General features: G+C 43.0%; 1 protein-coding gene across 2 annotated transcripts in view; it reads left to right on the top strand.

Annotated features, from left to right (window-relative positions):
• The window catches only part of ADGRL1 (adhesion G protein-coupled receptor L1), a 270,982-nt gene that overhangs the window by 164,308 nt on the left and 83,815 nt on the right, over window positions 1–22,859 (top strand). For both annotated transcript variants that reach the window (XM_083184977.1, XM_083184976.1), the window contains exon 4: window positions 7,026–7,135. In XM_083184977.1, the coding sequence (XP_083041103.1) occupies window positions 7,026–7,135 (110 nt within the window). The remainder of the gene's footprint in view (window positions 1–7,025; window positions 7,136–22,859) is intronic.

Raw genomic sequence — 22,859 nt, 5'->3', positions numbered from 1 at the left:
TTGGCCATTTTTGTCTAAAACAACCAAATTAGCCCAGGAAGGCACAGCGTGTGTGGGCAGCTTAAGTGGCTATTTCTCAGTTGGGATATGCTCAGGTTATCTTCCGCCATCTGATATAATTAACTCCTGAGGAACGAAAGCTGAACAACATTTTACAAGAAGCAGATGAAATAACGCAGCCGGTTACAGTAACTCTCTCTACACAATATCTCACTATAGCCAGGAAGACTGATAACCATCTGTAGGTGATAAATGAAGGTACATATTGAAAATAGCTTCTCATTAAGCAGCTGAAGGGACACTGCCTGGCACAATTGGGTATGACAGGGGTGTATAATGAGGTGGAGATCTTACTGGCAGAAACACTGATCCATCGGTCGTTGCTCGGAGGCTGGAAACCCAACTCTAATAAACTGGTCAGAGGGCGCCTTTTAGAATAATGCTACTTATGGAAAAGGCCAGGCAAGATAACAGCTCAGTAAGTAATATATCATGTTAAATCACAGATATCCAAGATTATGATTATGGATGTCAGCTTTTATTAAATGTAAATCCAGGTACAGATGTGAGATTTGTGATTGAATTATTGTACATGAAAAGTATTGGACATGTATTTTTTACTGTACATGGGAGCTCAGGGCCTGTAAATCAGTAGTTTATTTAGGCTGCCAGGGAATATGGAGCCACCATAGAGCCTTGGGGGGGGGGGGGGGGGGGGGGGGGTGCTTCCACTCAGTTCTCTCCAGTTTTTCAGATTTTTAAGCCATAACCCTTATTCCCACACTGGGAAATTCTGCTGTCTTGGACCTGTGAATGTAAACACTCCTCAAGCAACAGCCAACATATTATTGCCTGCAATAACCAGAACTGTATATTGGCCCTGTTCAGGTTTACTCGGTAAGCTGCAGCCTAACAGTTTACTCGGTTAGGCTGCAGATGGAGTAGGGTTAGGTTGCGGGGTGGGAGAGTAAAAGTGCCCATACACTAGTAAGATTTATCTTCAGATCTGGCTGGTTGGAACAAAAACATGGTTATGGATGAGTGACAGTTTGTCAGTTTTCCAGCATTTCCAAGAAAATGGTCAACTGTCATTTGCTCTCATCCATAGCCATGTTTTTGTTCCAACCAGACAGATCTGCAGATAAATCTGCGTGTGTATGGCCATGGATAAGGCTGCAGATGGGGTAGAGTTAGGTTGCAGGGAGGGGGTGTGGGGAGGTGGGGCTTAGGAGTGTCAAATCAAGCAAAACCAGAAGGCCAGGATTCCTTGCAAAATATGTGATGGAGTTTATTTTACTGGATACAGACATCCGACCATCAAAGGAAAAAAGATGGTGGCTTTCCATTTACCATTTTACTTTTATACTGTCTAACCCAGTGGTTGCCAAACATTTTTGAATCAAGGCGCCCTAGAGTATCAGACATTTTTTCAAGGCACCCCATGGCCAACATTTTCTTATTGAGGACATTAGAAAAAAAAAATTTTGTTTCTAAGCTGCCAACACTAGTTTTGCCAATTACATTGACCATAAATAATTTAAATTGGTCCTGGACCACCAGTGCAGGGAACCCCTTCATGTGCTCCGCGGCACCCCGGGGTGCCACTGCACACAGTTTGGGAACCACTGACCTTACCTCTAGTTATTGGCCACAGATAACAAATGGGTGCGTACAAAAAAGGGAACAATTCTATCTAAGTATTTAAAGCATTTTAAGATATGGTTAAAAAAAGTCTTCTGCACACTCTCATTCATCATGTGCCTTAAGGCAGGGGATAGTGCTTCCCCTGATCTATCACACCTGCTGGCCGGGTACTTTATCGGCAGTGGTGTGGGGCAGGAGGCATAGCGCAGCTACAGTATGATATTTCGTGCTGCGCCCCTGCCTCCTGCCTGATTTATGAACGGTCAGTATCGCTGACTGTTCCGACGACTGCATCTATCGACTTCGACAGCTGCAGGCGGCGATGCGCTATGCTTACAGCAGGGACAGCGCTGTCCCTTCTGCTGGCTCTGAGCTGCGCGGGATGTCGCGTGAGTAGTGAGATCCCACGCATGCGCAGTCCAGCCGGCCGGGGGGAAGGAGACAGCGCTTCGGCAGCAAGATCTTAGTAGATGTTGTCAGTGTCCCCTCCTGCTTCGCCTCGCTACTGAGGGGAAGCAGGGAGTGTTATAGCGGCGCTCTTTGCACCGCTATAATAAATTTACCCCTCAGTTTGCTGAGGTAGTAGATTTTACTTTAGCTACAATGTATATATTGAAAGCTATAGCTTGTGATTCTTGATTGACAGGAACAGTAGATGTAGTTTCAGGGCAGTAAGATGTCTTTTACGAAGCCCTTGAATATGATTTCTCATTTGCTGTTAATCCAGGGCTGCCGACATTTCCAGTCTCTTCTCTGGGAGAAGCCCTGAGAGCAGACTTTCAGCAGCAGTTCAGGAGGCGGGGCTTGAGTGTGATGTCATTAAGCCCCTCCCCCAGGATGTAAAATAAGCTATTTCATGGACGTGATTGTGACATTTTAGCTCCGCCCTCTCCTCTTAAACCCGCGGATTGCGTCATTTAAATGCCGAGGTCAGGGGAAAGATGCTGTTATTGGGGGGGGGGGGGGCGGAGTGGGGGTCCGGGAGGGTTGCCCACCTTTCCGGGGGGCTGGGAGGGGGACTCGATTTTTGGGAACTTCCCGGCCATTCCGGGATGGTAGGCAACCCTGTGTTAATAGAATATATATCCATCTTATTATGGTTATGGTGGTGGGGGGGGGGTTGTAGGCAAAACTTACTATACTTACAGGACCCCTGTCAGGATTCCCTCCATCGGGATGCCAGCATCAGTGTTCTGACCACCGTCATCCCGCCCACCAGTTATCCATTTATGCCATCTATAAGCCTTCAATGATCCACTGCTTTGTGCAGGACCGAATCATCTGCAGGAATATTGGACGGCTGAGTAACCTTCATGTTACCCGGGTAAGTTATACTGCCACTGGATGCAGCCACTGGCTTCAGCACGCCCTGTAGAAGGGGTTGACACCCCCATTTTTTGGAACACTACACAGAGCCAGATCTGCACACGTGCAGTGCATCTGCAGACTCATTGTATGCTAACACTGCATTATAGTACATCTCTGGATCAAGAACATATTTCTGCATTATGTATACAGAGGAATTATACACTGGTGTCTAATATATTCATTTTATCTGGAATGTTGTGTTTTTCATGTTTCCGTGCTGTAAATAATGTGCCCTTGCTACTGTGAGAACCTTGGTGTCTTTTAATAACCCAATGCAGTTCCACATAGAACCTCATATGGTGGGCAATACAGCTGTGCATTGAGGAACCACCTATTAGCTTAGCCTGCCATGTATTTATGATCTGACGTGTCTATGTAGCACTGGAAATCCCAGGGGCCTGGAAACATCTGTCCCCACTGTCAGCTTTGTCCCTGATGTACAACTCTGTGTTAGACTCATTAGGGTCACAGGGTGATGTATAGATGGAACCAGCTGGCTGCCATAAAGTCATGTCCTAGATGCTGCGTGTAGGTACTGTGATGAGCTGGAAGGCTGGGTGTTTTCCCTTGTGAGAGGGTCATCCAGAGAGGAACAGTGTGGCTCCTTCTTATTGTTAGGGGCTTGGCGTGCACACACCCGGCTCCTTCACTAAATAGCCAAGGCCAAAGCATTCTGCAACTCCCACTTAGATTCTCCTTGCAATGAACTTTCCAAATGGAATCTCATTAGCTATTATTAATGTGTCACCAGATGAGAACAGTTTTCACACTGGCTAAAGCTAGGCTAGGAATATATATATTCCTGATGACGGTTTGAAATAAAACTAAAGCATTGAAGCACTAAACTGTGACTGTCATTACTTACTTAATTAAGTTAAGTCCGTGAGTGCCGCTCTTGCTTTTAATATATATATATATATATATATATATATATATATATATATATATATATATATATATATATAGGAGCAGAAAAACTATTTTGTTATGCTGTGCCATTGATGCTACAGTATGCCATCTGATTCTCCCTCATCGATGGCAAAGCTATTCTGCATCAGTCCAACCATTGATGATATTGAATCATCGATGGTCGATGGCCATCCCTAGCTAGATATGGAGAGAGGGAGCTGTGAAGACAGAGACTGGAGGAAGGAGCAGATACGGACTAAACCGTCACTTTAATGGGCTTTTAACTAGTATCAGTATAAAGTAATATTTTCTCAACTACAAATCTCACATTGTAATACTAACACATTGTATACAAGCAGGTACAGCCCCATGACCTGCATAATAATAGAAAATCAAAATGCGTGACATCACAATCCAACAAGTAGCAAAACGGAGACGTAATCCAAGTAAAGTATATAAAAAATATATAATCCACGGATTAAGAAAAAAAATGTAATAGAAAATAATCCAAGTTTGGCGCTGCGTGAGCTATATTGAGAAGAAAGCCTATTATATAGTACTTATGTTTCTGAGTGGCTGCAATGGCTCGGCTAGAACTCCTACGTGATCTCTAGGCATTGCCGGCTATGTGGGCATGCGGTGTGTTCTCCACTCACTGCAGCCCGTGTGACAGTATGACAGTGGATTATACAAAATACAGAATATAGAACAATCGATGCACTTACCGTAAGGAATATTATTGTGTATGCTGTGTATTATTCTGGTGTTGTTTACTGGAGTGTAAAACCCCGCACTTTAGTAACAGATACTTAAGATGCAAAAATGAATGCCGGTAAAGAATGATTACATAGCAAATAAAGGAGCATGCGGGCGCTATACAAGTAAAGTTGATGATAATTTGGTTGGTATTTTTATTTTCACATACATCCAAAAAGATTACAGGAGATGATTTATTGCAGTGGTGATTTACATGTCGGGGACCTTATAATTGTCCCTTGGTCCTACAAGAGAATGGCACACTAGCGGCTCGGAGGAGCATCAGGCAGCATCAGAGGATTAGTGCAGCTGCAGGAAACGTACGCTGTATAATCTACGGCTGGCTAGCCCAGCTGGTGAGGAGGCATCACCAGACTACCAGTGACTTATCTGGTACATGTAGTGTGAATATACTGAGCTCAGTGTGCGTTTTAGTGATTCAATGTGAACTTAGGGGGCGATTCGGGTCGGTTTGCAAAAAGCAAACTCCTTCTTTAATGGACAAAACCATGCTGCACTGCAGTGGGGGCAGATGTAACATGTGCGGAGAGAGTTACACTTGGGTGTGTTATTTTGTTTCTGTGCAGGGTAAATACTGGGTGCTTCATTCTTACAATGCAAATTAGATATCAGTTTGAACACACCCCACCCAGATCTAACTCTCTCGCACATGTTGCATCTGCCCCGCCTGCAGTTCAGCATGGTTTTGTCCATTAAAGAAGGCGTTTGCCCCCCCCCCCACACACACACACACACACACACATCGGAGCAACGCCGGTGGAAGCGGACCAATAAGTGGTTGCTGTCACTTTCAAGCAGTACAAGCCGGTAATATTATTATCATACTACAAACTGATAATACCCCTGTACTGAACATTACGCTTTCCATTGCCGCTAATGTGAATCAAAGTAAAGTAAAGTTGCAATATATTCAAAAGGACATATCCTTCACAATATTTAAGCATATTCCGGAATTGACAGAATGAATTGGGAGCTCCCTATATACATATAATTGCTTTATATATTGTCTGTTTGAGTTTAAAAGAGTTAAAAATACTAAAAGGAGACCAATCAATTGATAGGATTAGAGTGAATACTGTTGGACTTTTTAATGAATTGCTTTTTAATTATCAAATTGTTCCATGAACTGTTTTTTTGAATGTTGATATATATATATATATATATATATATATATATATATATATATATATATATTATGTATGTCTTTAATTAGTTAATTATATATTTCTTATTTTAATAAATGTTTAATTAGATCAACACCGTGCGCTCTCTTATTGTTTAAATACTTTTGCACACCAACCTGAATAACCCCCCTAATCTTGGCCATCTACTACCCCAGAGCTACAATGGGTGGAACAACATTAAGCTGTGTTGTTAGTAAGATTTTGGTCTATAGCATTGTGTTTATCTATGAGTGATGTATTATTTGTATTCAATAAACAGACTCCCTGTGAAACGTTAATAATGTAAGTGTTCTCTGAAAGCACACGCACTGTATGAGAAACATTTGCTGTAAGCGCCTATACCAATAATGTTGGTAATGTGGGTTTCATTATGTGAATAGTATGTACATTTGTATTGCAATGGCTGGTGATAGATAATCTAGGCCCCCCGCATCTTCCAGAAGATTCATTCTGGCTCAGCACACTGTAGACATCTAATTTTACAGTACTTTGCCTGCCCCCATCTCTATTACAGTACTGTAATGGGCCCTATGGTATCCCTGCATAATCCTCTTCCACTAAAAGACCCTCAGCCTTCTGCCTGCAACAGGAATATGGCTCACACACTCAGACACTGCCTCGGCTCACACACTCAGACACTGCCTCATTCGCGGCCGCTTCACACCGTGGTCCCCACTTAATCCGCACCGCCAGGCCTGGAGGGAGACATGGAAGAGAGGGTTGGCTCTTCCTGTCCACATGCTGCACATCCACAGTTCTATTTAATATCCCACACTCACATTCCCATTTTCTGTAGTGTGTACAGGTGTGGTATGAGGCTCAGACAGTTAGAATTCCAATGGCCATTAGTCCGACTTTGGAATCCCAACTGCCGGGACTCAAACAGGGGGGTGAGCGGGCTCAGTGTTTTGCTGCGCTCACCACAGGTTCTATTTCCCCTCTATAGGGGTTGTGGACCCCTCACTCCTCTCTGCACATTGCTGTCATACAGTATATACTGTATCACCCCCCTGGATTACCCCATCTATTCTATGATAATGCCTGGTTTCCCCTTTTGTCCCCCCACCCTGATATTACCACGCTATCTTGACTGAACCATCCCAAGTGATAACCCAATACCTAATGATATGTCTTTCCCCACAGATGTAACAATCGTACACAGTGTGTTGTCATTGCCGATTCGGAAGCCTTTCCTGACCCGTGTCCAGGGACCTACAAATACCTGGAAGTTCAGTATGACTGCGTACCATACAGTGAGTATACACAATGACACACACCAGAAGTATGCATGACTAAGCAGAGCGCTGATGTAAGAACACACCGGACAGTGAAAATAAGAGACGGTACTCACAAGTGCACAGTACAGTTATTTACCTCACTGAACATAGGAATAATGTGATTTCTATATATGCAAGGACTGCAAAACAAAAGGGCCATGGTACAGTACAAGGATACTACAACCCCACTCCACCCATGGTACAGTACACTGACCCACAAAGTACTGTACACTAATACCCCATAGTACAATGGCCCACAAGGCAAGATTGACTGTCCATGGTACAATGTCAAACATGGTATACTGTCCATCATGGTACAATGACCCACTGGGTACAGTGACCCACATGGTACACTTACTCACATGGTATACTGACCCACTTGGTACACTGACCCACATGGTACACTTACTCACATGGTATACTGACCCGCTTGGTACACTGACTCACATGGTACACTGACACACATGGTACGTTGTCCTACACATGGTACATTGATACCCTATGGTACACTAACCTCACCTTGGTACACTTCCCCTCCAGTGTACCAATACTGCTGCTCCCCCTCATGGTATACTGACCCCCAGTGTTTTCCCCAGCTGTGGTATCTGCACACGCTGCACTTTCCTCCTTTTCCCCACTCCTGGCTGCTAGAATAATAGGCAAGTAACAAATATCGGCATCAGCAACACGCAGGCACTCATTAAATAGTATGATAAATGTTTTGTTTTAAAATGGAATGAAGTCTGTGTCAGTGGCATATAATACCCAGCCTGGTGCACACACACACACCTCATAACAGCAAAGGCAAAGAGCAGTGTAATTCATATCACAGCATCCTGGCAGTGTGACATTCAACAGACACAACATGCCTGCGAGACACAGAGCCCAGTGATAGATACTGCTGCATGCAACCGCATACATAGGGAAGCTCATACCACACGAGGAGAGGATCCAGCAGAAGAAATTACCTCTTTCCCCAGTGTCACTTCTAGAGCCCTAATATGTTACTTTATTCTGTTATAGCCCTTATTTTCTCACTCCATTTTCTTTATTGCTCCGGAATCGCTTATCTTGTCTCCCATCACACATTACATTATTCACTATCACCTTGGTATGACTGGAATATTTTTATATTTTATCCCTTTTACTCTATCACTATTAATTTATGAATCTCTGCATCTTTGCTATTTGTATGCCGCATATCGCTGTCTGCCACTGTGACACTCGTGCCCTATTGTCCTTTTCCGCAGTCACTTGTATGGCTTCCAGATCATTATTTTATATTATTATAATGTTATTATTACACCAACACTGTTCTCACAGTACTAATCTCTACCTCATCATCACCACATTGATCTTCTTAATCATGATTACCACATTCTTACCTGTGCTATTACAGCATGCACAGCGGCGTAACTACATTTTGGGCGCCCCCCCGCCGTTAAAGGGAGGGCGCCCAGCCGCCCCTCCGCCCGCCGCACCAACCCCCGCAGTCTTACCTAGGTTCAGTACGCGCTGGTCCCGGCTCCCTTCTTCTGCTATGAGGGCCACCACAAAATGTCCGCCCCCATACAGCAGACAGTTTCAGAGAACTGTGTGCTATATGGGGGCGGCCATTTTGTGGTGGTCCTCAGAAGAAGAAGGGAGCCGGGACCAGCGCATACTGAACACAGGTAAAGACTGGGGATGGGGGGTTTGCGGGGGTTGGTGCGGCGGGCGGCGGGGTGTAACTATAGCACTGCAGCCCCCGGCGCCCGCACATGCATAGCGCCCCCCGCGGTCGCGGGGGCTGCGGTGCTATAGTTACGCCACTGAGCATGCATTGTCATCACTACAATAAGCCTAAATGGTGACACTATTCTTCTCTATCCTTACACCAATCTCCTATACCTAGAGTATTCCTATCTGTGCTATTACATCGTTTTTTGGGCCCCATTCAGACTTGGTCCCAGCGAAGCGCTGACACTTTAGCGATGTGCCTACAAAACAAAGGGATCATCTGTTACAGCTACAAAATCCTAATTTTAAATTCTGATAATTATTAAAGCCACTAGCTAATGGGTGTACCCAGCAATATTGGCGATAGGTGACAGATGTGAGAGGGGGTTGTTAACGATGTATGGGAAGGCGCATCATTATCGATGTTGAGTGTATAAACTAGATGAGAAAGTAAATGATATCGCTCAGTAGGGCCCTTCTGGCTGATTCCTTTTACTTTTTATCTAGTGTGTACGGGGCTTAACAATTAAAACAATGGAATAGCGCCGCCCCCCTCAATCTGCTTCATCTATTACACTATTGTTTTCATTCATTCATTTCTTACTGATTTTGGTACTTGTGTATTTTGGCGGCGCCCACGATGAGGATCGCGTCCATCGTGTGTGAAAAATCGGGTCCATCGCGTCCATCGCGTCGCGTCGTGTGCATTAACATGGCACACGACGCGACCGACGCGACCGACACGATTTCTCCATAGGCTTCAATGTTAAAATATTTTAACATTGAAATCGTGTCGGTCGCGTCGGTCTTGTGCCATTATAATGGCACAAGATAAGATGGACTTGATAAAGTCCATTTTACATGGAATAAAATGGGAAATGGGCCAATATGGCCCATTTTTCATTGTATATGTCCCCGTCATGTCCAAATATAACTGCCCCCCCATTGTGAGCGGCACCCCAGTATTGACGTCAACCCGAAGCGTGGCGAGCGCAGCGGTGCGCGTCCTCCGACCTTTTCATACCGCTACTATCCACGTCGGCGTGGAGTTGAGAATAGAATAGTGTGGCGAGCGCAGCGAGCCACCGAGCCCGAAGCGTGGCGAGCGCAGCGTGCCCCGCGAGGGGACGCGGATACCTTCACAGGTAAACGCGTCCCTTCGCGGACTTCACAGGTGTCCGCGTGGCCACGGACACCTGTGAAGCCCGCGTGGGGACGCGGATACCTGTGAAGGTATCCGCGTCCCCTCGCGGGGCTCGCTGCGCTCGCCACGCTTCGGGCTCGGTGGCTCGCTGCGCTCGCCACACTATTCTATTCTCAACTCCACGCCGACATGGATAGTAGGGGTATGAAAAGGTCGTAGGACACGTACCGCCGCCCCTCGCGGGCTCGCTACGCTCGCCACGCTTCGGGTTGGCGTCAATACTGGGGTGCCGCTGACAATGGGGGGCATTTATATTTGGACATGACGGGGCCATATACAATGAGAAATGGGCCATATTGGCCCATTTCCCATTGTTTTCTATGTTAGATGGATTTTAACAACTACATTTGATCTTGTGCCATTATAATGGCACAAGTCCGACGCGACCGACAGTATTTCAATGTTAAAAATATTTTAACATTGAAGCCTATGGAGAAATCCTGTCGGTCGCGTCGGTCGCGTCGTGTGCCTTAACTTTAAGGTACAGGAGCGACGCGATGGACCCGATTTCTCCATCGGGTTCAATGTTAAAAATATTTTAACATTGAAGCCTATGGAGAAATCGGGTCCATCGCGTCGCGTCCTGTGCCTTAAAGTTAAGGCACACGATGCCCACGACGGGCGCCGCCAAAATACACAAGTACCCTGATTTTTTTCTGACACTGCTCTGTCACTTCTTTTTCTTTACCAATAACACATTATAACACCATGCTCATCTACCTATCTATTACACTGTATCACTATTGCACTGTCCTTTATTTACTTACCATTTGTTTATTATTATTAACAGCTTCTTATATAGTGCAGCAAATTCCATTGCTTGTTACAATGGGACACACAGATAAAACAAAGCTGGGTAATAACCAACAGTAATAGAGGTAGGAAGGCCCTGCTCCCCAGGTTACAATCTATAGAATATTACCCTGTAATTATTGCACTGTTCTTCATTAGCTTGTCATTATTATTGCCTCTGCTATGCTATTATTACTCTGTTCTTTAATACTCTGGGCAGTATTCAATGAAAAAAATTTGCCGTGCATGGCGAGAGATTTTTTCTCTCGCCATGCACTCGCCCTGTTCCGGAGGGCTCGCTGCCACTCCTGCCCCCCTCTATTCAATGTGGTTAAGACTCGCCGCTACTCGCGGCGAGTCTTAACCCCTGCAGCGGACGAGCGTCCGCGGCAGGGAGCTGGCAGGGAGCCGTGGGATGGTGGCAGCCAGGGAGAGATTAAAGTCTCCCTGGCTGCCCCAGAACATATGTGGAGGGGAGGTGGGCTCCCCGGGACCCAGGCAGCACAAGCTGCCCCCCCCCCCCCCTATAGCCAGCGGGGGACCCAGTATTCACTGCACCTGATCGTGCATATGTAATGATCGGATGCAGTGAATATATGAATATCTAATGAGCGGCTCGAGAGCTCCGGCCCCCTGCTGGCTGCTCTGTGTAAAAAAAAAAAATATATATTATTTTTTTTAATTAAATATATATTCATGTGCTATAAGCACATGAATAAAAATAACATGCCCCTTCACAGAAAAAAAATCCTGATTTTTTTACACCAAAATTAAAAAAAAAAAACTTTTAGTTTAAAAGTTCACATTCCAGCTCTCAATGAAAAGATGGAGAATTGCTACACGGAGAGAGACGGCGAAAATCACTTAGAAAGACGGCGAATATTTCACATTGAATAGGGTTGCTCGCTTTTGGAGAGCAAAATGCTCCGTCCAAGGCGAAAAAAGCACAAATTCGCCATAAAACAGGGCAAATCTTTCTCATTGAATACTGCCCACTGTCATCATTGTAATGTTCTTTATTACCCTGCTATTATTACACGGTTCTTCATTACCCTGCTCTTATTACACGGTTCTTTATTACCCTGCTATTTTTACATGGTTCTTTATTACCCTGCTATTACTAAACAGTTCTTTATTACCCTGCTATTATTACATGGTTCTTTATTACCCTGCTATTATTACACGGTTCTTTATTACCCTGCTATTATTACACGGTTCTTCATTACCCTGCGATTATTACACAGTTTTTTATTACCCTGCTATTATTACACGGTTCTTTATTACCCTGCTATATTACACAGTTCTTTATTACCCTGTTATTATTACATGGTTCTTTATTACCCTGCGATTATTACACAGTTCTTTATTACCCTGCTATTGTTACGCGGTTCTTTATTACCCTGCTATTACTACACAGTTCTTTATTACCCTGCTATTATTACACGGTTCTTTATTACCCTGCTATTATTACACATTCTTTATTACCCTGCTATTACTACACAGTTCTTTATTACCCTGCTATTATTACACGGTTCTGTATTACCCTGCTTTTATTACACATTCTTTATTACCCTGCTATTATTACATGGTTCTTTATTACCCTGCTATTTTTACTCATTCTTTATTACCCTGCTATTACTACACTGTTCTTTATTACCCTGCTATTATTACACGGTTCTTTATTACCCTGCTATTATTACACGGTTCTCTGAAGGACTTTGCCCGTGCTGCACCCCTTCAGTGGAACGCACTCCCTCGCCCCATTAGACTCTCCCCGACCTTGCAAAGCTTCAAACGGGCACTGAAAACTCACCTATTCATCAAAGCGTACCCTTCCACTGCATAAACCAGCTGGTTCTCCGACCCCTTGCCTGTTTCCTGTTTACATCCTGCTATCTAACCACCACCCCCTCGCTTGCACCTCTTGTAATCTGTCTGTCTCCCCTTCCTACTAGATTGTAAGCTCCTCCGAGTAGGGCCCTCTTCCCTCCTGTTGTCAAAGCCCACTTCTCTTCACATGTCACTCACAGCTCTCCTATACTCCAACACTCAGTGACCATCTTCATACTCATCTCCATCATTGGCCTCAAGCCTCTAGTTGTATGTTGATTGAGTCCTCACTACTTATATCCAAGCTGTAATGTGTATTGAACTGTGGTGCTCTTTATTCGTACTGTATTTTTGTTATTTATTCAATGTTATGCCAAGTTTTGTCTCCCTGTATTGTTCCTTTGTACGGCGCTGCGAAACACTTGTGGCGCCTTATAAATAAAATTATAATAATAATAATAATAATAATAATAATAATAATGCCCTAGTGGATGGTAGGGCATGAAATACCGCCTATCGGCACATGTCGGCTCAAAAGACAGTGAAAAAACCTAATGACCTGTCAACCTAACGCATATGTGGACCTAAACCCATGTCGACCTTGTCCCATGTCGACCTAGACACCTGTTGACCTTGACCCATGTCAACCTAGAACCCTGTCGACCTTCCCCCCTGGCGACCCAACGGTGTTGACCTAATGATTGTCAACCTAACTATGGTCAATAATACGACAGTATGGTATTACACTGATGAATATTACCCATTATTACACCTGGCTATTATTACACTGCTGCTGATTACCTGGCTATTATTACACTGCTGCTGATTACCCTGCCATTATTACACTGCTGATGATTACCCTGCCATTATTATACTGCTGCTGATTACTCTGCCATTATTACACTGCTGCTGATTACCCTGCCATTATTACACTGCTGATTGCCCTGCCATTATTACACTGCTGCTGATTACCCTGCCATTATTACACTGCTGATTACCCTGCCATTATTACACTGCTGCTGATTACCCTGCCATTATTACACTGCTGCTGATTACCCTGCCATTATTACACTGCTGCTGATTACCCTGCCATTATTACACTGCTGCTGATTACCCTGCCATTATTACACTGCTGCTGATTACCCTGCCATTATTACACTGCTGATTGCCCTGCCATTATTACACTGCCATTATTACACTGCTGCTGATTACCCTGCCATTATTACACTTCTGCTGATTACCCTGCCATTATTACACTGCTGCTGATTACCCTGCCATTATTACACTGCTGTTGATTACCCTGCCATTATTACAGTACATTGTTCTTTCTTACATTACCATTTTTTTCACTGTCCTTTGTTACCCTGCTATTACTACCCATTATTACACTACTGCTGATCACCTGGCTATTATTACACTGCTGCTGATTACCTGGCTATTATTACACTGCTGCTGATTACCTTGCCATTATTACACTGCTGATGATTACCCTGCCATTATTACACTGCTGCTGATTACCCTGCCATTATTACACTGCTGCTGATTACCCTGCCATTATTACACTGCTGATTGCCCTGCCATTATTACACTGCTGCTGATTACCCTGCCATTATTACACTGCTGCTGATTACCCTGCCATTATTACACTGCTGCTGATTACCCTGCCATTATTACACTGCTGCTGATTACCCTGCCATTATTACACTGCTGCTGATTACCCTGCCATTATTACACTGCTGCTGATTACCCTGCCATTATTACACTGCTGCTGATTACCCTGCCATTATTACACTTCTGCTGATTACCCTGCCATTATTACACTGCTGCTGATTACCCTGCCATTATTACACTGCTGATGATTACCCTGCCATTATTACACTGCTGCTGATTACCCTGCCATTATTACACTGCTGCTGATTACCCTGCCATTATTACACTGCTGTTGATTACCCTGCCATTATTACATTGCTGCTGATTACCCTGCCATTATTACACTGCTGCTGATTACCCTGCCATTATTACACTGCTGATTACCCTGCCATTATTACACTGCTGCTGATTACCCTGCCATTATTACACTGCTGCTGATTACCCTGCCATTATTACACTTCTGCTGATTACCCTGCCATTATTACACTGCTGCTGATTACCCTGCCATTATTACACTGCTGTTGATTACCCTGCCATTATTACAGTACATTGTTCTTTCTTACATTACCATTTTTTTCACTGTCCTTTGTTACCCTGCTATTATTAAGCTGGGTACACTTTAGCCAACAGTACAGATTATACGATACCGCTAATGATTTCCCTTGTACAGCCTGGAACTTCTGGACAACCATATAGTGCATACACATCAAATGATACCGTTAACGATATGGTTCTGTGACCACATCCAGGAGCAAGCTGCCATTGACAATGTAGTCTGAATTTTACTGCATGTACCGAAGACAGAGAGGTTCAATAATGACCCTCAGGAGTGCACATCGTTAACTGTATAGTCTGTATACACTAGGCGATATGCATGAAAATATTATTACCATATATATCATTAAAAATAATCAGTTAATGTGTGCCCAGCTTTACTCTGTTGTTTATTACGCTAACATTATTACAATAGTCTTTCTTGTGTTGTCATTATTACACTGGACTTTACTTTGCTGCTATTATTACACATTGTTTTAATACCCTGCCATCATTACACTGTTCTTTCTCACATTACCATTATTACACTGTTGTTTATTACCCTGATATTATTACTCAGGTGTATATTACTCTGACATGTTCTTTCTCACATTACCATAATTACTGATGTTATTATTATTTTGTTGTTTATTACTCTGACATTAATACATTGACCTTTCTTAGGTTGCTGTTATCACACTGTTCTTTATTGCCCTGCCATTACAACACTGTTCTTTGTTGCCCTGTCATTATTTTTACACTTTTCTTTATTATGCTGCCATTATTACACTTTTATTATTGCACTGTTCTTTATTACCCTGTAGTATTACCATGTTGCTTATTACTCAGTTATTATTACACTGTTCTTTCTCACATTACCATTATAACATTATTCATTATTACCATGCCGTTCTTACACTGTACTTTATTACTGTGCCATTATTAGTGTCCTTTTATTTTTCATGTCATTGTGACATTATTCTTTATTACTCTGTCCTTTATTGTCCTGCCATTATTACAGTATTCTTTATTACCCTGTCATTATAACAGTTCACTGTTGTTTATTACCCTTTCATTTGTATGCTATACTTCTTAACCTGCCATTATTATACTCTTCTTTATTACGCTGCTATTATTAAATTTTCCCTTATCTCCCTGCTATTTGTACACTGTTATTTATTACTCTGCCATTATCACAATTTTTTTTCAATTTTTCGTACAAAATCATATTGCAGCAGTCTCTTTTTTTTATTTTGACACTGTTCTTTTCTATCACTATCATTTTCTTCTTCGATTTCTACATGGTTTTACAGTGTATTTCTTTTTTTTGTTTTTTTACTATTGCAGATGAGTTATGCCATTATTATACTACATTGTTCCATCATACTTTCACTGTATTTATTTTAGCTTCAGTTAATCATACAGTATGACCTTTATCACTGCTGTATTTGCCTCTATGACTTTGATGTAATAATGCTGTACCATTGTCCTGGTATCATTTTTGGGTTGATATTATTACTCCAGCATTATAATAGAATTACTGTCCACTGCTCTGCTACTATTATACAACACTGTTTCTTCCGTCACCACTTCATATGGTCCTTTACCTACCCTGTTCTTAAAACCATGGGAACACCTATTATGGTTGATCCGAAATGATGTGATGTCGGAATGTAATGACGGTCTGAACTCTGACCCCTCCCACCAGTGTCAGTTATGTTATTTCCAGAGGGCTCCAGTACATTGACATTTTCCAAACACATCGGCTATTTCCCGTATTCTCGTCACATAGCATCTCATAATGAAAATACCAACACCTCTCATAATCACCCAGTACGGCATCACATCATCCATAACGAAAAATGTATAACAGTGTAGATATAAAATGGACATTACAACTCGGACAGTTCTCTGAGCGGACACTACAACAATCAGCATATTGCTTTGGGTTAGAGATTCATAACATAAATACTGTTCATTCAAGATTATTTCCACCTCTTCTTTACAACAATCACTGTTTGTTTGTTTGTTTGTTTGTTTGTATGTACTGTATGTATATCTATTTAGATTCACTGGGGCAGATGTATTAAGCCTTAACAAGAGATAAATGCAAGGGTGATAAAGAGAGATAAACGTCCAGCCAATCAGCTCCTTACTGACTTTTTTCAAACACAGCCTGTAACATGGCAGTTAGAAGGTGATTGGCTGGATGTTTATCTCTCCTTGGGGGAGATTCTCTAAGAATCTCCGCCCCTCTTCGCCGCCCATCGCATATTTAATTATCGCATATGTTGTAACATATGCGATAATTAAGGCAAAGGACAGCTCTTGCGTTAAGAGCTGTCCTTTGCGGTGACAGTCGCCGGGTCCCAGCAGGTCCCAGCGGCTTCCCCCTCCCTCACACACCCGGCGCTGCTGCTGCTGCGCCGGGCTCTCCTCCTCCCTGCACCCGGAAGAGGATCAGTGCAGGGAGGAGGTCACAGGTCCGGGCACAGGTGAGGGGGGAGGGGGCGATGCAGGGCGGCGGGGGTCGGCGCGGGGCGGCGGAGGGTTGCGGTAGAAGCCCATTGGCTTCTATGGGGCATCGCCAGATTTTTCTGGCGATGCCCCCCGCCGCGGTAACCCAGCGGGGGATGCTTACAGCATCCCAAAATGCGGTAAAAACCCCGATAACCGGGTTTTTACCACATTTTTTGCTTAGAGAATCTCACCCCTTATTACCCTTGCATTTATCTCTTGTTAAGGCTTAATACATCTGTCCCATTGTGTTAATCACCTTTCACAGTGACATCCACATCTAATTCCTATGCCATTCCATTGTCATGCTTTTGTAAATTCTTGCCTTCATCAGGTGATTAAACATATTTGTATAAAAAATCTAGTGGGCATAAATACATTCTTACTAAAGGTAAGGGCCAACATACTTCCACAAACATATAAGGGTTTTGCGCAGTCTGCACATACTGTATGTGCTAATCCGATATTAAGATGGTAAAAGATCCACAGGGATTCATGGGCCACATACAGGAAAAACATCCTCTGTAGAGGAGAAAATGTGATGACATCCTAAAAAGTATGATAATAAAACAGGAAAAGCAAAAGCCCGTACTAAGGATAATGTATATAATAAAATCAAGTGCTGATAAAAGAAATAGACAGATCAGTAAATTGGTGTAAAAAGGGAGAAAAGGAGTGGAAGAAGCACTGAAAGGAAAGAGAGATCTCGGCAGCATCAACAACACAACATACAGTGCTGGGCATGTTTTATTAAGCACTTGCAACTTTTTATACAAAAATATATAAATATATACACATACGTATAAATAACAGAAAATTAATCTAAACATACATAAGAATATAAACCATAAATCTGAATATAAACCATACATATGAAAACATAGAAACCCTTAATATAATTTAACTGCAATTGTTCCATCCTGCACAAAGAAACCCCTCATCCTTCCCTACTTGACTGGTTAATCATTCATACCAACATTTACCCTCCATTCATACACCCTACACCATCACTCACTCACACATCCATCCACAAACACTCCCTCACTCACACCATACACCAACCACTTATTCTGGACAACACCAACATTAAATATAATTTAAGTAAAGGATAGTCACAGTTTTAGGTATATGCAAACCCTTCCTATAAAAAAAAACACATTTCCATAACATCTAATCAAACTGAAAAAGTGAGAAAGGATAGAAAGATCCCAAGACTAGAGAGAACAGGTCATCCACCACCCACTAAGGGGGGTTCAGTTTGCGCCACAATCTGGAACAACCTCCTCCTCTCCAGCTCCATCATCAAACTCACCTCGTGAAGGATCAAACCCACCACCTGTTCGCAGGGGAGGACTTTACCTCTCAATGAAACCAGACATAGAGTGCTAGTGCTCGCCAGACCACCCCCACTGGCGTGCGGACACTACATCGCACGTCCCAGTTTCCTGTCGGCGGGGGACGGGAACCGTACCTGTCTCCGCTTCAGGGAGACAGGCAGGGTTAGGGGGGGAGAATGGAGGTGAGGGACTGCGTTGGGGACCTGGGGGAGCTTGGTGAGAGAGAGGTAAAGTTTCAACCAGTCAGCTTATAGCTGTAATGTACGGGCTATAGTTAAAAAATAACAGGAGCTGATTGATTGGTGCTTTATCTCTCCATGCTTTATGAATCTCCCCTCAAATATTAATACATTAACCCTCCTGACATAAAGTGGAAGGTGATTGACCATACCTTGTACTCAGTCATCTGCTGCATACAGTTTTACAGGGCAGACATTTACACTGCAAACTCTGCACATAAGCTTGAAGGGGAACGGAGCGCAAGTGAGTCTAGGGGGCAACCCAAGCAAAGCTCCCTATGTACCTTGGGGGCAGCATGGAAATTGTAATGAATAGCATTACTGGGTTTGGGTACAAACCCACCATGGCCTTACCTGTGTGGAGTTTGTATATTCTCCTCGTGTTTAAGTGGGTTTCCGCAAGGTACTCCAGGTTTTCTCTCACAATCTAAAAATATATTGGTAGAGTAATTGGCTCCCAACAAAAATTAACAATAGCAAGTAAGTAATGTGCGTATACATGGGCAGATTAGATAGTCCAAGTGGTTCTTATCTGCTGCCAAATTCTATGTATTTATAACCATACAGAGGCCTGCTCAAATACCTGTCCAAAAATTAGAAAACCCCTTAGAAAAAAAACCACAACAAAAAAAAGAATAGAATAGAGATGAGTAACCTGGGGATCTCACTTTATACATATTGCATTACATATTCATTCATCACCCAGTTCACATCTATAATTTAACATGAACTGATGAGACATATGCTGTTCAGCACTAACATGGAATTATTAATCAGCACATATTTTAACAAACATTCTTTGTAATGAGCATTATCTGACAAAGAACTCCCACAGTTTGTTTTCTAGATCTTATGTCTGTGGGCATGGGGTTACCCCCACATCTGTCATTTGTGTCCTTAAGAAGGCACATCTGTAATTTGTGTCCTTAAGGAGGATTTTTACATTAGCCTCGGCTAGTGCCTAATGGTAGCATCCCGCAGCAGCAGAGAGTAGGGAATGTCCAAGTGGGGTGTTCCAAAGTGGCGGAACGCTTTACATGTTGGTCTAGCTGCTGCTCTGATCCAATCCAGAGCCATATGGTTCATTTTGGAACAACCCACTACACCTTATCAAAAACAGCACAAGGTAGGTGGCATTCATGTGATAATCTGTCCTCTGTTCTTTTTTAGTCACCACATATAAAGGTACATACATAGGCAGTGCATAAAGTATATGCATAGAAGGTATATACGGTACATACATAGACGGTACACATTCTACATACATAGGGGACATACTGTACATAGATGGTACATTGGACACACATATTGATGGTATCTAGAGTAAATATATAAGAGGGTACATATACTGTAGAAAATACATTGAGTAAATACAGAAAAGGTACACAGTGTACAAGCATATAAGGTACATACATAGAAGGTTCATACAGTATAAGGTAAATACATAGAAGGTACAAAGGGTACAAACGTAGAAGTTACTTAACCCCTTCCCGACATTTGACGTACATGTACGTCATGACTTCTAACTGTCACTGCGTCTAGAGACGCAGTGACAGTTAGGTGATGTCTGCTGTCCCTGACAGCAGACATCCCCCCTCGCCGCCCAGGGGGGGCAGGGGTGCCCCTCCCGGTCGGCGATCGCTGTGATTGGCTGTTCAAATCTGAACAGCCATTCACAGCGTTTCCTGTGTTACCGGCGGCTAAGCCGCTCGGTAACACAGGGATCGGTGGTGATCGGTGCTGTCAAGTACAGCACCGATCACCTCCGATGTGCAGCCCCCCCTCCAACCCGCCGGGCACTCACCCGGCAGCAGCAGCAGCTCCCCCGGAGCGTCTGAAGCGCACGCAGCGCTGACCTCCTCCCCCCTCCCCCCCGCAGCAGCAGCAGCAGCATCAAGCTGCAGAAAAAGTAAAAAAAATAAATATATGCACTGAAAAACTATATATATATATATATATATATATATATATATATATATATATGTGTGTGTATATATATGTATATATATATATATATATATATACACACATATATATATATATATGTGTGTGTGTGTGTGTGTGTGTGTGTATATACCGCACCGATCGCCAGCCCCCCCCCCCCCCCCTCCCACCCGGCAGCCCCCCTCCCTCCCACCCACCCGGCTGCCGCAGCACCAGCACCCCTCCCACCCCCCCGCCAGCCACAGCGCCAGCCCCCCTCCCAAAGCTGGTGACTAAAATGGGGTCACTTGTGGGGGGGTTCCACTGTATTGGTGCTTCGGGGGTCTTGCTAATGCGACATAGCACCCACCATTCATTCCACCACCAAAAATCACTCCTTCCCTTCTGAGTCCTGCCATGCACCCAACTGGTATTTTTTGGTCACACGTGAGGCATTGCCGTACTCAGGAGAAATTGGGGCACAGATTTTGGGGTGCTTTGTGTCCTTCATTCCTTGTGAAAATAAAAAATTTTGAGCAAGAACTGCATTTTTCTGTAAAAAATTACATTTTTTTACACAAAAATGCAGATCTGGCTCAAAATTTTTCATTTTCACAAGGAATGAAGGAGACAAAGCACCCCAAAATCTGTGCCCCAATTTCTCCCGAGTACGGCAATGCCTCATGTGTGACCAAAAAATACCAGTTGGGTGCATGGCAGGACTCAGAAGGGAAGGAGTGATTTTTGGATTTTGCAGCACAGATTCTGGTTGAATGACCCCCGAAACACCCATACAGTGGAACCCCCCCACAAGTGACCCCATTTTGCAAACTACACCCTTCAGGGAATTCATCAAGGGGTATAGTGTACATTTCAAACCCCCCGGGGTTTCACCAATTTTGATACAACTGAGCTGTGAAAATGAAAAATTAATTTTTTTCATTTTCACTGCCCAGTTGTACCACAATTGGTGAAACCCCTGGGGGTTTGAAATGTACACTATACCCCTAGATGAATTCCCTGAAGGGTGTAGTTTGCAAAATGGGGTCACTTGTGGGGGGGTACCTAACTTTTAGCATCTTATGGTGCCTAGAAACCTACATTGTGCCTAAAAAATAATCTCATAAAAAGGAGGCTCCAAAATCAAGTAGGTGCTCCTTCTATTATGAAGCCTGTGGTTTGGTCACCGTGCACACTAGGGCCACATATAGGATATTTATGAAAACCAAAGAATTGGGGGAATCAATTTTTAGTCACATTTCTCTAGTAAAATCTACTGTGTTCCTTAGAAAAATGTATTAAAATTGCAAATCTGCAAAAAAAATGAAATTTTGAAATTTCACCTACACTTTCTTTTAATTCCTGTGAAACACCTAAAGGGTTAACAAACTTCCAAAATGCTGTTTTGAATACTGTGAGGGGTGCAGTTTTTGAAATGGCATCATTTATGGGGGTGTCTCACATACAAGTCACTCAAAGTCACATCATAACTGACCTGGTCCCTAAAAAAATCAGAGTTTGAAATTTTCTTGAAAATTTGAGAATTTGCTATTCATATTTGAAGCCTCCTAGTGTCCAAAAAAATGAAAAGGAGGTTGAAATAATGATTGCAACATAAAGTAGACATATGGGGGGAAATTTACTAAATTAAATTAGTAAAAAAAATAGGTGTATTTGTATCCAGAAATACACTTATTTTTGACATATACTATCCCGAAAATACGGCAATTCGTAGTCGTATTGATGTGCTATCAATACGAATACGAATTGCCGTATTTTTGGGATAGTAAATGTCAAAAATAAGTGTATTTTTGGATACAAATACACATATTTTTTACAAATTTCCTTTAGTAAATTTCCCCCATGGTCTTTGTTAGTTATTAACTATTTTGAGTGGTATGTTTATTTGTCTCACAAGCAGAAAATGTGACATTTTGCAAATTGCAAAATTTTCC

The sequence above is a fragment of the Crinia signifera genome, chromosome 4, assembly GCF_055691185.1.
Source record: "Crinia signifera chromosome 4, ASM5569118v1, whole genome shotgun sequence".
Taxonomy (NCBI): domain Eukaryota; kingdom Metazoa; phylum Chordata; class Amphibia; order Anura; family Myobatrachidae; genus Crinia; species Crinia signifera.
This window is presented reverse-complemented; position numbering and strand designations above follow the sequence as displayed.